Source organism: Oncorhynchus nerka, linkage group LG3, assembly GCF_034236695.1.
Source record: "Oncorhynchus nerka isolate Pitt River linkage group LG3, Oner_Uvic_2.0, whole genome shotgun sequence".
Lineage (NCBI taxonomy): Eukaryota > Metazoa > Chordata > Actinopteri > Salmoniformes > Salmonidae > Oncorhynchus > Oncorhynchus nerka.
The window spans coordinates 13,355,453-13,374,844 of record NC_088398.1 but is presented as its reverse complement, the minus strand read 5'-3'; the positions used below and the strand labels follow the sequence as shown (position 1 = coordinate 13,374,844).

The following is a 19,392-nucleotide window of genomic DNA, read 5'->3' as shown; positions in this document are numbered from 1 at the left end:
GATATCAGAGTCTGTAATACTGAGAGATATCAGAGTCTGTAATACTAAGAGATATCAGAGTCTGTAATACTAAGAGATATCAGAGTCTGTAATACTAAGAGATATCAGAGTCTGCAATACTAAGAGATATCAGAGTCTGTAATACTGAGAGATATCAGAGTCTGTAATACTAAGAGATATCAGAGTCTGTAATACTAAGATATATCAGAATCTGTAATACTAAGAGATATCAGAGTCTGTAATACTAAGAGATATCAGAGTCTGTAATACTGAAACATATCGGTCTGTAATACTGGGAGATATCAGAGTCCATAATACTGCGTGATATCAGAATCCGTAATACTGCGAGATATCTGTCTGCAATACTGCGAGATAACAGAGTCTGTTATACTGAAAGATATCAGAGTCTGTAATACTGAAAGATATCAGTCTGTAATACTGCGAGATATCAGAGTCTGTAATACTGAGAGATATCAGAGTCTGTAATACTAAGAGATATCAGAGTATGTAATACAGAGATATCAGAGTCTGTAATACAGTGAGATATCAGAGTCTGTAATACTGAAAGATATCAGTCCGTAATACTGAAAGATATCAGTCCATAATACTAAGAGATATCAGAGTCCGTAATACTGAAAGATATCAGTCCGTAATACTGAAGTATATCAGTCTGTAATACTAAGAGATATCAGAGTCTGTAATACAGAGATATCAGAGTCTGTAATACTGAAATATAGATTCTGTAATACTGAGAGATATCAGAATCTGTAATACTGCGTGATATCAGAGTCTGTAATACTAAGAGATATCAGAGTCTGTAATACTAAGAGATGTCAGAGTCTGTAATACTAAGAGATATCAGAATCTGTAATACTAAGAGATATCAGAGTCTGTAATACTAAGAGATATCAGAGTCTGTAATACTAAGAGATATCAGAGATATACTGAGAGATATCAGAGTCTGTAATACTAAGATATATCAGAGTCTGTAATACTGAGAGATATCAGAGTCTGTAATACTAAGAGATATCAGAGTCCGTAATACTGCGAGATATCAGAGTATGTAATACAGTGAGATATCAGAGTCTGTAATACTGCGAGATATCAGAGTCCGTAATACTGAAAGATATCAGTCCGTAATACTGAAAGATATCAGTCTATAATACTGCGAGATATCAGAGTCCGTAATACTGAAAGATATCAGTCCGTAATACTGAAGTATATCAGTCCGTAATACTGCGAGATATCAGAATCTGTAATACTGCGTGATATCAGAGTCTGTAATACTAAGAGATATCAGAGTCTGTAATACTGAGAGATATCAGAGTCTGTAATACTAAGAGATATCAGAGTCTGTAATACTGAGAGATATCAGAGTCTGTAATACTAAGAGATATCAGAGTCTGTAATACTAAGAGATATCAGAGTCTGTAATACTAAGAGATATCAGAGTCTGTAATACTAAGAGATATCAGAGTCTGTAATACTAAGAGATATCAGAGTCTGTAATACTAAGAGATATCAGAGTCTGTAATACTAAGAGATATCAGAGTCTGTAATACTAAGAGATATCAGAGTCTGTAATACTGAGAGATATCAGAGTCTGTAATACTAAGAGATATCAGAGTCTGTAATACTAAGAGATATCAGAAGTCTGTAATACTAAGAGATATCAGAGTCTGTAATACTAAGAGATATCAGAGTCTGTAATACTGAAAGATATCGGTCTGTAATACTGGGAGATATCAGAGTCCATAATACTGCGAAAGATATCAGAATCCGTAATACTGAAAGATATCTGTCTGCGTAATACTGCGAGATAACAGAGTCTGTTATACTGAAAGATATCAGAGTCTGTAATACTGAAAGATATCAGTCTGTAATACTAAGAGATATCAGAGTCTGTAATACTGCGAGATATCAGAGTCTGTAATACTAAGAGATATCAGAGTATGTAATACAGTGAGATATCAGAGTCTGTAATACTAAGTGAGATATCAGAGTCCGTAATACTGAAAGATATCAGTCTGTAATACTGAAAGATATCAGTCCATAATACTAAGAGATATCAGAGTCTGTAATACTGAAAGATATCAGTCCGTAATACTGAAGTATATCAGTCTGTAATACTAAGAGATATCAGAGTCTGTAATACAGCGAGATATCAGAGTCTGTAATACTGAAAGATATCAGATTCTGTAATACTGAGAGATATCAGAATCTGTAATACTAAGTGATATCAGAGTCTGTAATACTAAGAGATATCAGAGTCTGTAATACTAAGAGATGTCAGAGTCTGTAATACTAAGAGATATCAGAATCTGTAATACTAAAGATATCAGAGTCTGTAATACTAAGAGATATCAGAGTCTGTAATACTAAGAGATATCAGAGTCTGTAATACTAAGAGATATCAGAGTCTGTAATACTGAGAGATATCAGAGTCTGTAATACTGAAAGATATCAGAGTCTGTAATACTGAAAGATATCAGTCTGTAATACTGCGAGATATCCGAGTCCGTAATACTGCGAGATATCAGAGTCTGTAATACTGCGAGATATCAGAGTATGTAATACAGTGAGATATCAGAGTCTGTAATACAGTGAGATATCAGAGTCTGTAATACAGTGAGATATCAGAGTCTGTAATACTGAAAAAGATATCAGTCTGTAATACAGCGAGATATCAGAGTCCGTAATACTGAAAGATATCAGTCCGTAATACTGAAAGATATCAGTCCATAATACTGCGAGATATCAGAGTCTGTAATACTGAAAGATATCAGTCCGTAATACTGAAATATATCATTCCGTAATACTGCGAGATATCAGAATCTGTAATACTGCGTGATATCAGAGTCTGTAATACTAAGAGATATCAGAGTCTGTAATACTAAGAGATGTCAGAGTCTGTAATACTAAGAGATATCAGAGTCTGTAATACTAAGAGATATCAGAGTCTGTAATACTAAGAGATATCAGAGTCTGTAATACTAAGAGATATCAGAGTCTGTAATACTAAGAGATATCAGAGTCTGTAATACTAAGAGATATCAGAGTCTGTAATACTAAGAGATATCAGAGTCTGTAATACTAAGAGATATCAGAGTCTGTAATACTAAGAGATATCAGAGTCTGTAATACTAAGAGATATCAGAGTCTGTAATACTAAGAGATATCAGAGTCTGTAATACTAAGAGATATCAGAGTCTGTAATACTGAAAGATATCAGAGTCTGTAATACTAAGAGATATCAGAGTCTGTAATACTGAAGAGATATCAGAGTCCGTAATACTGAAGATATCAGTCTGTAATACTGAAGTATATCAGTCCGTAATACTGAAGTATATCAGTCTGTAATACTAAGAGATATCAGAGTCTGTAATACTGAGAGATATCAGAGTCTGTAATACTGAAAGATATCAGAGTCTGTAATACTGGGAGATATCAGAGTCCATAATACTGAGTGATATCAGAATCCGTAATACTGCGAGATATCTGTCTGTAATACTGTGAGATATCAGAGTCTGTAATACTGCGAGATATCAGAGTCTGTAATACTGAAAGATATCAGAGTCTGTAATACTGAAAGATATCAGTCTGTAATACTGCGAGATATCAGAGTCCGTAATACTGAAAGATATCAGAGTCCGTAATACTGAAAGATATCAGAGTATGTAATACTGAGATATCAGAGTCTGTAATACAGTGAGATATCAGAGTCTGTAATACTAAGTGATACAGAAATACTGAGATATCAGAGTCTGTAATACTGAAAGATATCAGTCTGTAATACTAAGAGATATCAGAGTCTGTAATACAGAGAGATATCAGAGTATGTAATACAGTGAGATATCAGAGTCTGTAATACAGTGAGATATCAGAGTCTGTAATACAGTGAGATATCAGAGTATGTAATACAGTGAGATATCAGAGTCCGTAATACTAAGAGATATCAGAGTCTGTAATACAGTGAGATATCAGAGTCTGTAATACAGTGAGATATCAGAGTCTGTAATACAAGAGATATCAGAGTATGTAATACAAGAGATATCAGAGTATGTAATACAGTGAGATATCAGAGTCTGTAATACAAGAGATATCAGAGTCTGTAATACTAAGAGATATCAGAGTATGTAATACAGTGAGATATCAGAGTCTGTAATACAGTGAGATATCAGAGTCTGTAATACTAAGAGATATCAGAGTCTGTAATACAGTGAGATATCAGAGTCTGTAATACAGTGAGATATCAGAGTCTGTAATACTGCGAGATATCAGAGTCTGTAATACAGTGAGATATCAGAGTCTGTAATACAGTGAGATATCAGAGTCTGTAATACTGCGAGATATCAGAGTATGTAATACAGTGAGATATCAGAGTCTGTAATACAGTGAGATATCAGAGTATGTAATACAGTGAGATATCAGAGTCTGTAATACAGTGAGATATCAGAGTCTGTAATACTGAAAGAGATATCAGTCTGTAATACAGCGAGATATCAGAGTCCGTAATACTGAAAGATATCAGTCCGTAATACTGAAAGATATCAGTCTATAATACTGCGAGATATCAGAGTCCGTAATACTGAAAGATATCAGTCCGTAATACTGAAGTATATCAGTCCGTAATACTGCGAGATATCAGAATCTGTAATACTGCGTGATATCAGAGTATGTAATACAGTGAGATATCAGAGTCTGTAATACTAAGAGATATCAGAGTCCGTAATACTGAAAGATATCAGTCCGTAATACTGAAAGATATCAGTCTATAATACTGCGAGATATCAGAGTCCGTAATACTGAAAGATATCAGTCCGTAATACTGAAGTATATCAGTCCGTAATACTGCGAGATATCAGAGTCTGTAATACAGTGAGATATCAGAGTCTGTAATACTAAGAGATATCAGAGTCCGTAATACTGAAAGATATCAGTCCGTAATACTGAAAGATATCAGAGTCTATAATACTGAAAGAGATATCAGAGTCTGTATATACTGAAAGATATCAGAGTCCTGTAATACTGAAAGATATCAGTCCGTAATACTAAGAGATATCAGAATCTGTAATACTAAGAGATATCAGAGTCTGTAATACTAAGAGATATCAGAGTCTGTAATACTGAGAGATATCAGAGTCTGTAATACTAAGAGATATCAGAGTCTGTAATACTGAGAGATATCAGAGTCTGTAATACTAAGAGATATCAGAGTCTGTAATACTAAGAGATATCAGAGTCTGTAATACTAAGAGATATCAGAGTCTGTAATACTAAGAGATATCAGAGTCTGTAATACTAAGAGATATCAGAGTCTGTAATACTAAGAGATATCAGAGTCTGTAATACTAAGAGATATCAGAGTCTGTAATACTAAGAGATATCAGAGTCTGTAATACTAAGAGATATCAGAGTCTGTAATACTAAGAGATATCAGAGTCTGTAATACTAAGAGATATCAGAGTCTGTAATACTGAAAGATATCGGTCTGTAATACTGGGAGATATCAGAGTCCATAATACTGAGATATCAGAGTCTGTAATACTAAAGCGAGATATCTGTCTGTAATACTAAGAGATAACAGAGTCTGTTATACTGAAAGATATCAGAGTCTGTAATACTGAAAGATATCAGTCTGTAATACTAAGGAGATATCAGAGTCCGTAATACTGCGAGATATCAGAGTCTGTAATACTGCGAGATATCAGAGTCTGTAATACAGTGAGATATCAGAGTCTGTAATACAGTGAGATATCAGAGTCCGTAATACTGAAAGATATCAGTCCGTAATACTGAAAGATATCAGTCCATAATACTGCGAGATATCAGAGTCCGTAATACTGAAAGATATCAGAATACTGAAGTATATCAGTCCGTAATACTGCGAGATATCAGAGTCTGTAATACAGTGAGATATCAGAGTCCGTAATACTGAAATATATCATTCCGTAATACTGCGAGATATCAGAATCTGTAATACTGCGTGATATCAGAGTCTGTAATACTAAGAGATATCAGAGTCTGTAATACTAAGAGATGTCAGAGTCTGTAATACTAAGAGATATCAGAATCTGTAATACTAAGAGATATCAGAGTCTGTAATACTAAGAGATATCAGAGTCTGTAATACTAAGAGATATCAGAGTCTGTAATACTGAGAGATATCAGAGTCTGTAATACTAAGATATATCAGAGTCTGTAATACTGAGAGATATCAGAGTCTGTAATACTAAGAGATATCAGAGTCCGTAATACTGCGAGATATCAGAGTATGTAATACAGTGAGATATCAGAGTCTGTAATACTGCGAGATATCAGAGTCCGTAATACTGAAAGATATCAGTCCGTAATACTGAAAGATATCAGTCTATAATACTGCGAGATATCAGAGTCTGTAATACTGAAAGATATCAGTCCGTAATACTGAAGTATATCAGTCCGTAATACTGCGAGATATCAGAATCTGTAATACTGCGTGATATCAGAGTCTGTAATACTAAGAGATATCAGAGTCTGTAATACTGAGAGATATCAGAGTCTGTAATACTAAGAGATATCAGAGTCTGTAATACTGAGAGATATCAGAGTCTGTAATACTAAGAGATATCAGAGTCTGTAATACTAAGAGATATCAGAGTCTGTAATACTAAGAGATATCAGAGTCTGTAATACTGAGAGATATCAGAGTCTGTAATACTAAGAGATATCAGAGTCTGTAATACTAAGAGATATCAGAGTCTGTAATACTAAGAGATATCAGAGTCTGCAATACTAAGAGATATCAGAGTCTGTAATACTAAGAGATATCAGAGTCTGTAATACTAAGAGATATCAGAGTCTGTAATACTAAGATATATCAGAATCTGTAATACTAAGAGATATCAGAGTCTGTAATACTAAGAGATATCAGAGTCTGTAATACTGAAACATATCGGTCTGTAATACTGGGAGATATCAGAGTCCATAATACTGAGTGATATCAGAATCCGTAATACTGCGAGATATCTGTCTGCAATACTGCGAGATAACAGAGTCTGTTATACTGAAAGATATCAGAGTCTGTAATACTGAAAGATATCAGTCTGTAATACTGCGAGATATCCGAGTCCGTAATACTGCGAGATATCAGAGTCTGTAATACTGCGAGATATCAGAGTATGTAATACAGTGAGATATCAGAGTCTGTAATACAGTGAGATATCAGAGTCCGTAATACTGAAAGATATCAGTCCGTAATACTGAAAGATATCAGTCCATAATACTGCGAGATATCAGAGTCCGTAATACTGAAAGATATCAGTCCGTAATACTGAAGTATATCAGTCCGTAATACTGCGAGATATCAGAGTCTGTAATACAGCGAGATATCAGAGTCCGTAATACTGAAATATATCATTCCGTAATACTGAGAGATATCAGAATCTGTAATACTGCGTGATATCAGAGTCTGTAATACTAAGAGATATCAGAGTCTGTAATACTAAGAGATGTCAGAGTCTGTAATACTAAGAGATATCAGAATCTGTAATACTAAGAGATATCAGAGTCTGTAATACTAAGAGATATCAGAATCTGTAATACTAAGAGATATCAGAGTCTGTAATACTAAGAGATATCAGAGTCTGTAATACTGAGAGATATCAGAGTCTGTAATACTGAAAGATATCCGAGTCTGTAATACTGAAAGATATCAGTCTGTAATACTGCGAGATATCCGAGTCCGTAATACTGCGAGATATCAGAGTCCGTAATACTGCAGATATCAGAGTATGTAATACAGTGAGATATCAGAGTCTGTAATACAGTGAGATATCAGAGTCTGTAATACAGTGAGATATCAGAGTCTGTAATACTGCGAGATATCAGTCTGTAATACAGCGAGATATCAGAGTCCGTAATACTGAAAGATATCAGTCCGTAATACTGAAAGATATCAGTCCATAATACTGCGAGATATCAGAGTCCGTAATACTGAAAGATATCAGTCCGTAATACTGAAATATATCATTCCGTAATACTGAGATATCAGAATCTGTAATACTGCGTGATATCAGAGTCTGTAATACTAAGAGATATCAGAGTCTGTAATACTAAGAGATGTCAGAGTCTGTAATACTAAGAGATATCAGAGTCTGTAATACTAAGAGATATCAGAGTCTGTAATACTGAGAGATATCAGAGTCTGTAATACTAAGAGATATCAGAGTCTGTAATACTAAGAGATATCAGAATCTGTAATACTAAGAGATATCAGAGTCTGTAATACTAAGAGATATCAGAGTCTGTAATACTAAGAGATATCAGAGTCTGTAATACTAAGAGATATCAGAGTCTGTAATACTAAGAGATATCAGAATCTGTAATACTAAGAGATATCAGAGTCTGTAATACTAAGAGATATCAGAGTCTGTAATACTGAAAGATATCGGTCTGTAATACTGGGAGATATCAGAGTCCGTAATACTGAAGATATCAGTCCGTAATACTGAAGTATATCAGTCGTAATACTGAAGATATCAGTCCGTAATACTGAAGTATATCAGTCCGTAATACTGCGAGATATCAGAGTCTGTAATACAGCGAGATATCAGAGTCTGTAATACTGAAAGATATCGGTCTGTAATACTGGGAGATATCAGAGTCCATAATACTGAGTGATATCAGAGTCTGTAATACTGCGAGATATCTGTCCGTAATACTGCGAGATATCTGTCCGTAATACTGCGAGATAACAGAGTCTGTTATACTGAAAGATATCAGAGTCTGTAATACTGAAAGATATCAGTCTGTAATACTGCGAGATATCCGAGTCCGTAATACTGCGAGATATCAGAGTCCGTAATACTGAGTGATATCAGAGTATGTAATACTGAGTGATATCAGAGTATGTAATACAGTGAGATATCAGAGTCTGTAATACTGAAATATATCAGTCTGTAATACAAGAGATATCCGAGTCCGTAATACTGCGAGATATCAGAGTCCGTAATACTGCGAGAGATCAGAGTATGTAATACAGTGAGATATCAGAGTCTGTAATACAGTGAGATATCAGAGTCTGTAATACAGTGAGATATCAGAGTATGTAATACAGTGAGATATCAGAGTCCGTAATACTGCGAGAGATCAGAGTATGTAATACAGTGAGATATCAGAGTCTGTAATACAGTGAGATATCAGAGTCTGTAATACAGTGAGATATCAGAGTATGTAATACAGTGAGATATCAGAGTATGTAATACAGTGAGATATCAGAGTCTGTAATACAGTGAGATATCAGAGTCTGTAATACTAAGAGATATCAGAGTATGTAATACAGTGAGATATCAGAGTCTGTAATACAGTGAGATATCAGAGTCTGTAATACTGCGAGATATCAGAGTATGTAATACAGTGAGATATCAGAGTCTGTAATACAGTGAGATATCAGAGTCTGTAATACTGCGAGATATCAGAGTCTGTAATACAGTGAGATATCAGAGTCTGTAATACAGTGAGATATCAGAGTCTGTAATACTGCGAGATATCAGAGTATGTAATACAGTGAGATATCAGAGTCTGTAATACAGTGAGATATCAGAGTATGTAATACAGTGAGATATCAGAGTCTGTAATACAGTGAGATATCAGAGTCTGTAATACTGCGAGATATCAGTCCATAATACAGCGAGATATCAGAGTCCGTAATACTGAAAGATATCAGTCCGTAATACTGAAAGATATCAGTCTATAATACTGCGAGATATCAGAGTCCGTAATACTGAAAGATATCAGTCCGTAATACTGAAGTATATCAGTCCGTAATACTGCGAGATATCAGAATCTGTAATACTGCGTGATATCAGAGTATGTAATACAGTGAGATATCAGAGTCTGTAATACTGCGAGATATCAGAGTCCGTAATACTGAAAGATATCAGTCCGTAATACTGAAAGATATCAGTCTATAATACTGCGAGATATCAGAGTCCGTAATACTGAAAGATATCAGTCCGTAATACTGAAGTATATCAGTCCGTAATACTGCGAGATATCAGAGTATGTAATACAGTGAGATATCAGAGTCTGTAATACTGCGAGATATCAGAGTCCGTAATACTGAAAGATATCAGTCCGTAATACTGAAAGATATCAGTCTATAATACTGCGAGATATCAGAGTCCGTAATACTGAAAGATATCAGTCCGTAATACTGAAGTATATCAGTCCGTAATACTGCGAGATATCAGAATCTGTAATACTAAGAGATATCAGAGTCTGTAATACTAAGAGATATCAGAGTCTGTAATACTGAGAGATATCAGAGTCTGTAATACTAAGAGATATCAGAGTCTGTAATACTGAGAGATATCAGAGTCTGTAATACTAAGAGATATCAGAGTCTGTAATACTAAGAGATATCAGAGTCTGTAATACTAAGAGATATCAGAGTCTGTAATACTGAGAGATATCAGAGTCTGTAATACTAAGAGATATCAGAGTCTGTAATACTAAGAGATATCAGAGTCTGTAATACTAAGAGATATCAGAGTCTGTAATACTAAGAGATATCAGAGTCTGTAATACTGAGAGATATCAGAGTCTGTAATACTAAGAGATATCAGAGTCTGTAATACTAAGATATATCAGAATCTGTAATACTAAGAGATATCAGAGTCTGTAATACTAAGAGATATCAGAGTCTGTAATACTGAAACATATCGGTCTGTAATACTGGGAGATATCAGAGTCCATAATACTGCGTGATATCAGAATCCGTAATACTGCGAGATATCTGTCTGCAATACTGCGAGATAACAGAGTCTGTTATACTGAAAGATATCAGAGTCTGTAATACTGAAAGATATCAGTCTGTAATACTGCGAGATATCCGAGTCCGTAATACTGCGAGATATCAGAGTCTGTAATACTGCGAGATATCAGAGTATGTAATACAGTGAGATATCAGAGTCTGTAATACAGTGAGATATCAGAGTCCGTAATACTGAAAGATATCAGTCCGTAATACTGAAAGATATCAGTCCATAATACTGCGAGATATCAGAGTCCGTAATACTGAAAGATATCAGTCCGTAATACTGAAGTATATCAGTCCGTAATACTGCGAGATATCAGAGTCTGTAATACAGCGAGATATCAGAGTCCGTAATACTGAAATATATCATTCCGTAATACTGCGAGATATCAGAATCTGTAATACTGCGTGATATCAGAGTCTGTAATACTAAGAGATATCAGAGTCTGTAATACTAAGAGATGTCAGAGTCTGTAATACTAAGAGATATCAGAATCTGTAATACTAAGAGATATCAGAGTCTGTAATACTAAGAGATATCAGAGTCTGTAATACTAAGAGATATCAGAGTCTGTAATACTAAGAGATATCAGAGTGTTCTGTAATACTGAGAGATATCAGAGTCTGTAATACTGAAAGATATCAGAGTCTGTAATACTGAAAGATATCAGTCTGTAATACTGCGAGATATCCGAGTCCGTAATACTGAAAGATATCAGAGTCCGTAATACTGCGAGATATCAGAGTATGTAATACAGTGAGATATCAGAGTCTGTAATACAGTGAGATATCAGAGTCTGTAATACAGTGAGATATCAGAGTCTGTAATACTCGAGATATCAGTCTGTAATACAGCGAGATATCAGAGTCCGTAATACTGAAAGATATCAGTCCGTAATACTGAAAGATATCAGTCCATAATACTGCGAGATATCAGAGTCTGTAATACTGAAAGATATCAGTCTGTAATACTGAAATATATCATTCGTAATACTGCGAGATATCAGAATCTGTAATACTAAGAGATATCAGAGTCTGTAATACTAAGAGATATCAGAGTCTGTAATACTAAGAGATATCAGAGTCTGTAATACTAAGAGATATCAGAGTCTGTAATACTAAGAGATATCAGAGTCTGTAATACTAAGAGATATCAGAGTCTGTAATACTGAGAGATATCAGAGTCTGTAATACTAAGAGATATCAGAGTCTGTAATACTAAGAGATATCAGAGTCTGTAATACTAAGAGATATCAGAGTCTGTAATACTAAGAGATATCAGAGTCTGTAATACTAAGAGATATCAGAGTCTGTAATACTAAGAGATATCAGAGTCTGTAATACTGAGAGATATCAGAGTCTGTAATACTAAGAGATATCAGAGTCTGTAATACTAAGAGATATCAGAGTCTGTAATACTGAAAGATATCGGTCTGTAATACTGGGAGATATCAGAGTCCGTAATACTGAAGTATATCAGTCCGTAATACTGAAGTATATCAGTCCGTAATACTGAAGTATATCAGTCCGTAATACTGAAGTATATCAGTCCGTAATAAGAGATATCAGAGTCTGTAATACAGCGAGATATCAGAGTCTGTAATACTGAAAGATATCGGTCTGTAATACTGGGAGATATCAGAGTCCATAATACTGAGTGATATCAGAATCCGTAATACTGCGAGATATCTGTCCGTAATACTGCGAGATATCTGTCCGTAATACTGCGAGATAACAGAGTCTGTTATACTGAAAGATATCAGAGTCTGTAATACTGAAAGATATCAGTCTGTAATACTGCGAGATATCCGAGTCCGTAATACTGCGAGATATCAGAGTCCGTAATACTGAGTGATATCAGAGTATGTAATACTGAGTGATATCAGAGTATGTAATACAGTGAGATATCAGAGTCTGTAATACTGAAATATATCAGTCTGTAATACTGCGAGATATCCGAGTCCGTAATACTGCGAGATATCAGAGTCCGTAATACTGCGAGAGATCAGAGTATGTAATACAGTGAGATATCAGAGTCTGTAATACAGTGAGATATCAGAGTCTGTAATACAGTGAGATATCAGAGTATGTAATACAGTGAGATATCAGAGTCCGTAATACTGCGAGAGATCAGAGTATGTAATACAGTGAGATATCAGAGTCTGTAATACAGTGAGATATCAGAGTCTGTAATACAGTGAGATATCAGAGTATGTAATACAGTGAGATATCAGAGTATGTAATACAGTGAGATATCAGAGTCTGTAATACAGTGAGATATCAGAGTCTGTAATACTGCGAGATATCAGAGTATGTAATACAGTGAGATATCAGAGTCTGTAATACAGTGAGATATCAGAGTCTGTAATACTGCGAGATATCAGAGTATGTAATACAGTGAGATATCAGAGTCTGTAATACAGTGAGATATCAGAGTCTGTAATACTGCGAGATATCAGAGTCTGTAATACAGTGAGATATCAGAGTCTGTAATACAGTGAGATATCAGAGTCTGTAATACTGCGAGATATCAGAGTATGTAATACAGTGAGATATCAGAGTCTGTAATACAGTGAGATATCAGAGTATGTAATACAGTGAGATATCAGAGTCTGTAATACAGTGAGATATCAGAGTCTGTAATACTGCGAGATATCAGTCTGTAATACAGCGAGATATCAGAGTCCGTAATACTGAAAGATATCAGTCCGTAATACTGAAAGATATCAGTCCATAATACTGCGAGATATCAGAGTCCGTAATACTGAAAGATATCAGTCCGTAATACTGAAATATATCATTCCGTAATACTGCGAGATATCAGAATCTGTAATACTGCGTGATATCAGAGTCTGTAATACTAAGAGATATCAGAGTCTGTAATACTAAGAGATGTCAGAGTCTGTAATACTAAGAGATATCAGAGTCTGTAATACTAAGAGATATCAGAGTCTGTAATACTGAGAGATATCAGAGTCTGTAATACTAAGAGATATCAGAGTCTGTAATACTAAGAGATATCAGAATCTGTAATACTAAGAGATATCAGAGTCTGCAATACTAAGAGATATCAGAGTCTGTAATACTAAGAGATATCAGAGTCTGTAATACTAAGAGATATCAGAGTCTGTAATACTAAGAGATATCAGAATCTGTAATACTAAGAGATATCAGAGTCTGTAATACTAAGAGATATCAGAGTCTGTAATACTGAAAGATATCGGTCTGTAATACTGGGAGATATCAGAGTCCGTAATACTGAAGTATATCAGTCCGTAATACTGAAGTATATCAGTCCGTAATACTGAAGTATATCAGTCCGTAATACTGCGAGATATCAGAGTCTGTAATACAGCGAGATATCAGAGTCTGTAATACTGAAAGATATCGGTCTGTAATACTGGGAGATATCAGAGTCCATAATACTGAGTGATATCAGAATCCGTAATACTGCGAGATATCTGTCCGTAATACTGCGAGATATCTGTCCGTAATACTGCGAGATAACAGAGTCTGTTATACTGAAAGATATCAGAGTCTGTAATACTGAAAGATATCAGTCTGTAATACTGCGAGATATCCGAGTCCGTAATACTGCGAGATATCAGAGTCCGTAATACTGAGTGATATCAGAGTATGTAATACTGAGTGATATCAGAGTATGTAATACAGTGAGATATCAGAGTCTGTAATACTGAAATATATCAGTCTGTAATACTGCGAGATATCCGAGTCCGTAATACTGCGAGATATCAGAGTCCGTAATACTGCGAGAGATCAGAGTATGTAATACAGTGAGATATCAGAGTCTGTAATACAGTGAGATATCAGAGTCTGTAATACAGTGAGATATCAGAGTATGTAATACAGTGAGATATCAGAGTCCGTAATACTGCGAGAGATCAGAGTATGTAATACAGTGAGATATCAGAGTCTGTAATACAGTGAGATATCAGAGTCTGTAATACAGTGAGATATCAGAGTATGTAATACAGTGAGATATCAGAGTATGTAATACAGTGAGATATCAGAGTCTGTAATACAGTGAGATATCAGAGTCTGTAATACTGCGAGATATCAGAGTATGTAATACAGTGAGATATCAGAGTCTGTAATACAGTGAGATATCAGAGTCTGTAATACTGCGAGATATCAGAGTATGTAATACAGTGAGATATCAGAGTCTGTAATACAGTGAGATATCAGAGTCTGTAATACTGCGAGATATCAGAGTCTGTAATACAGTGAGATATCAGAGTCTGTAATACAGTGAGATATCAGAGTCTGTAATACTGCGAGATATCAGAGTATGTAATACAGTGAGATATCAGAGTCTGTAATACAGTGAGATATCAGAGTCTGTAATACAGTGAGATATCAGAGTATGTAATACAGTGAGATATCAGAGTCTGTAATACAGTGAGATATCAGAGTCCGTAATACTGCGAGAGATCAGAGTATGTAATACAGTGAGATATCAGAGTCTGTAATACAGTGAGATATCAGAGTCTGTAATACAGTGAGATATCAGAGTATGTAATACAGTGAGATATCAGAGTATGTAATACAGTGAGATATCAGAGTCTGTAATACAGTGAGATATCAGAGTCTGTAATATCAGAGTATGTAATACAGTGAGATATCAGAGTCTGTAATACAGTGAGATATCAGAGTCTGTAATACAGTGAGATATCAGAGTCTGTAATACTGCGAGATATCAGAGTCTGTAATACTATAAGGTCGAGTCAAGGACATTATTATTGTACACTACTTCTGTCTCAGATTCCCACAGTGTTTCTGTTAAATGTCACAATCACAATCCAATTCACCCCCCTGGGTGACTGGGTGGTCTATTATTCCTGCTGTAATTCTTCCATTGTTCATAATAAATCTGTCTAGCTATTGTCTCTATAATTCCCAACACATTAGACAACGGAGTGCATTTGTGGCAGAATAAACCATGTTCTCCTTCAGTCCCTAGCCAGATAACACTAATAAAGATTCAGCTTTAATGTTGAACATGCTGTGTGTGTGTGTTTGTGTTATGTGTGTGTATAAAGTATGTGTTGTGCGCGTGTATTTGTGTGTGTGTGTGTGTGTGTGTGTGTGAGTGAGTGAGTGAATTGGATTGTGTGTGTGTGTGTGTGTGTGTGTGCTATGTTTCTTTCTTCATTATCTGTGGTGTTGTAATAAATGTAAAGCTCATGTTAGTTAGTGTTAGAGTGCTGACAGTCAGGTTTAACTCCCAGTGGTATGTTGGGCTGGGGCATTTCCCATCAGTCTCTATTCTCCTGACAGTCAGGTTTAACTCCCAGTGGTATGTTGGGCTGGGGCATTTCCCATCAGTCTCTATTCTCCTGCTGCCTGTCTACCTGCTGCACAAAACAACATCACCATGTTTCACTAGCAGGCTAACACCCAGGATAACAATGATCCCTTTTATTTAACTTCTCTTCCCCTCCTCCACCACCATTTGTTATTCTCTCCCTCCCTCCTTTCATTCCTCCCTCCCTCCTTTCATTCCTCCCTCCCCCCTTTCATTCCTCCCTCCCTCCTTCCTTTCATTCCTCCCTCCCTCCTTTCATTCCTCCCTCCCTCCCTCCTTTCATTCCTCCCTCCCTCCTTTCATTCCTCCCTCCCTCCCTCCTTTCATTCCTCCCTCCCTCCTTTCATTCCTCCCTCCCTCCCTCCTTTCATTCCTCCCTCCCTCCTTTCATTCCTCCCTCCCTCCCTCCTTTCATTCCTCCCTCCCTCCCTCCTTTCATTCCTCCCTCCCTCCCCTCTTTCATTCCTCCCTCCCTCCTTTCATTCCTCCCTCCCTCCCTGCTGCTACAGTATTGATCCACCAAGGACTTCATTTATACAGTATAACAGTTTTAATTTGACTATATTCTTCCTCAATCAAAAGCCTGGCTCTTTGTCTTAGTGTGTTTGTGTATGTGTGCGTGTGTATGAGAGAGAGAGCGTGCAATCATGCATGCATGTGTGTGTGTGCATATGCATGTGTGTGTGTGTGTAACAGCACAAAGAGAGCCACCATCTCTCCCAGCCCGGTGACCGCCACAGAGCTCCTGCTTCTCCTAACAGAACAACCTACTGTGGCCTGCTGATAACAGGATTAATAGAGATCAATCAATCCTCATCTGGGGAATTTAAAATGAGAATGATTCTCATATTAAAATGACCAGGCTGTGGGTGGGTTGCCTCTGGCAGGCGGTCCCAATGCAGCTCCTATGAAGCTATCTGAACAGGCTTTGGGCTTTGACACTGATGATGAGTGGGGTGAACGGATAGGATTGGCTCAGTATGTATCTGTGTTTGTAGTCTAATAATATGGGTGGTATGTCCTCTCTGAATGACACAGTTGAATGTCCTGTTCTGATTCGATGGCAACTGAACTGTCATGTAGAATGCCAGGTTGGGTATTGCGACTGGAAAATTATAAATGTTTTTAAATAAAAAATGTTTAGGGTCATATATAAACATGCTTAATTGCCCATTATAATTGCTACCATGGCTAGAAGAAGAGACCTCAGTGAGGAGGAGCAGAGGGGGTTTAAAGTGTGTGTGTGTGAGTGTGTGTGTGTGTGTGTCTCAGTCACCAGATTTCAACCCAATTGAACACTTATGGGAAATTCCGGAGAGGCGCCTGAAACAGCATTTTCCGCCACCATCAAAAACATAGTGGAAGAATGATGTCGCATCACTCCAATAGTTCCAGACACTTGTAGAATCTATGCCAAGGTGCATTGAAGCTGTTCTGATGGCTTGTGGTGGTCCAACGGCCCAATAAGACACTATGTTGGTGTTTCCTTTATTTTGGTATATACAGTATATGTACATACAGGTATGTGATAACTGCCTCCTTGAGGTCTTGTTTCAAATCTTGGCTGAAGCTAAAGAAGCACATGGCTGACCAGATCAACATAATTCATATTAATACAATACATTCATAAACAACTTTATGTTGCAAAGCATTGAGCAGAGTAGACGTATTCTCACTCCCCGTATTCTCATAGACTCTTAAGGTAAGAGAGAAGGGGGAGAGATATGGAGAAACGCATAGAAAGAGGGAGGAAGACCATTGCATTGGAATGGTGTAGGGATGCAGATAAACAAAGAGAGAGAGAGAGACAGAGACACAGAGAGACAGAGACAGAGAGACAAAGAGAGCGAGACAGTGAGAGAGATACAGCGAGAGAGAGACAGACAGAGAGAGAGAGAGACAGAGAGAGAGAGAGAGAGAGAGACAGAGACAGAGAGACAGAGAGAGAGAGAGAGAAAGACAGAGAGAGAGAGACAGAGACAGAGGGAGAAAGAGAGGGTAAGAGAGAGAGAGAGAGAGAGAGACAGAGAAACAGAGAGAGAGAGACAGAGAGAGAGACAGAGAGAGAGAGAGAGAGAAAATAAAGCTAAATAAAGAGAAAGAGAGAGAGAGATCCAGTATCTTAGAAAAGGTATACATACTGTCTGAGATCTCCCAGAGCCGCGGAGGAAGGTGGCTGAAGTACTCATGCTGGAGAGCTGCCTGAGCAGACAGACGGTTCTTTGGGAAGCACTGGAGGAACCTAGAGGCTAACTCCTCAGCATGGTCCACATAGCCCAACCTACAGGGAAGACAGACAGACAGTTAGCATGGTTCACAACCTACATAACAGAAACAGGGCAGAAGGTAGCCTAGTGGTTAGAGTGCTGGGCCAGTAACTGAAAGATTGCTAGTTCAAATCCCCTAGCTGACAAGGTGAAACATCTGTTGATGTGCTCTTGAGCAAAGCACTGAAACTTAATTGCTCCAGGGTTACCATTGACAATGGCTGGCCCTGGTGTCTCAGGGGGAATTTCCAATTCACACATACAGTTGAAGTTTACATACACCTTAGCAAAATACATTTAAACTCAGTTTCCACATTTCCTGACATTTAATCCTTGTAAGAATTCCCTGTCATAGGTTAGTTGGAATCACCACTTTATTTTAAGAATGTGAAATGTCAGAATAATAGTAGAGATAATGATTTATTTCAGCTTTTATTTCTTTCATCACATTCCCAGTGGGTCAGAAGTTTACATACACTCAATTAGTATTTGGTAGCATTGCATTTAAATCGTTTAACTTGGGTCGAAAGTTTTGGGTAGCCTTCCACAAGCTTCCCACAATAAGATGGGTGAATTTCGGCCCATTCCTACTGGCAGAGCTGGAGTAACTGAGTCAGGTTTGTAGGCTTCCATGCTTGCACACACTTTTTCAGTTCTGCCCTCAAATGTTCTATAGGATTGAGGTCAGGGCTTTGTGATGGCCACTCCAATACCGTGACTTTGTTGTCCTTAAGCCATTTTGCCACAACTTTGGAAGTATGCTTGGGGTCATTGTCCATTTGGAAGACCCATTTGCGACCAAGCTTTAACTTCCTCACTGATGTCTTGAGATGTTGCTTCAAAATATCCACATAATTTTCCGTCCTCATAATGCCATCTATTTTGTGAAGTGCACCATCCCTCCTGCAGCAAAGCACCCCCACAACATGATGCTGCCACCTCCTTGCTTCACAATTGTGATGGTGTTCTTCGGCTTGCAAGCCTCCCCCTTTTTCCTCCAA

General features: G+C 36.9%; 1 protein-coding gene across 2 annotated transcripts in view; it reads right to left on the bottom strand.

The window, feature by feature from the left end:
* LOC115102465 (cyclin-dependent kinase 14) overlaps positions 1 to 19,392 on the bottom strand; it is a 273,353-nt gene that overhangs the window by 67,862 nt on the left and 186,099 nt on the right. For both annotated transcript variants that reach the window (XM_065008563.1, XM_065008569.1), the window contains one exon: positions 18,266 to 18,405. In XM_065008563.1, coding sequence (XP_064864635.1) covers positions 18,266 to 18,405 — 140 coding nt within the window. The remainder of the gene's footprint in view (positions 1 to 18,265; positions 18,406 to 19,392) is intronic.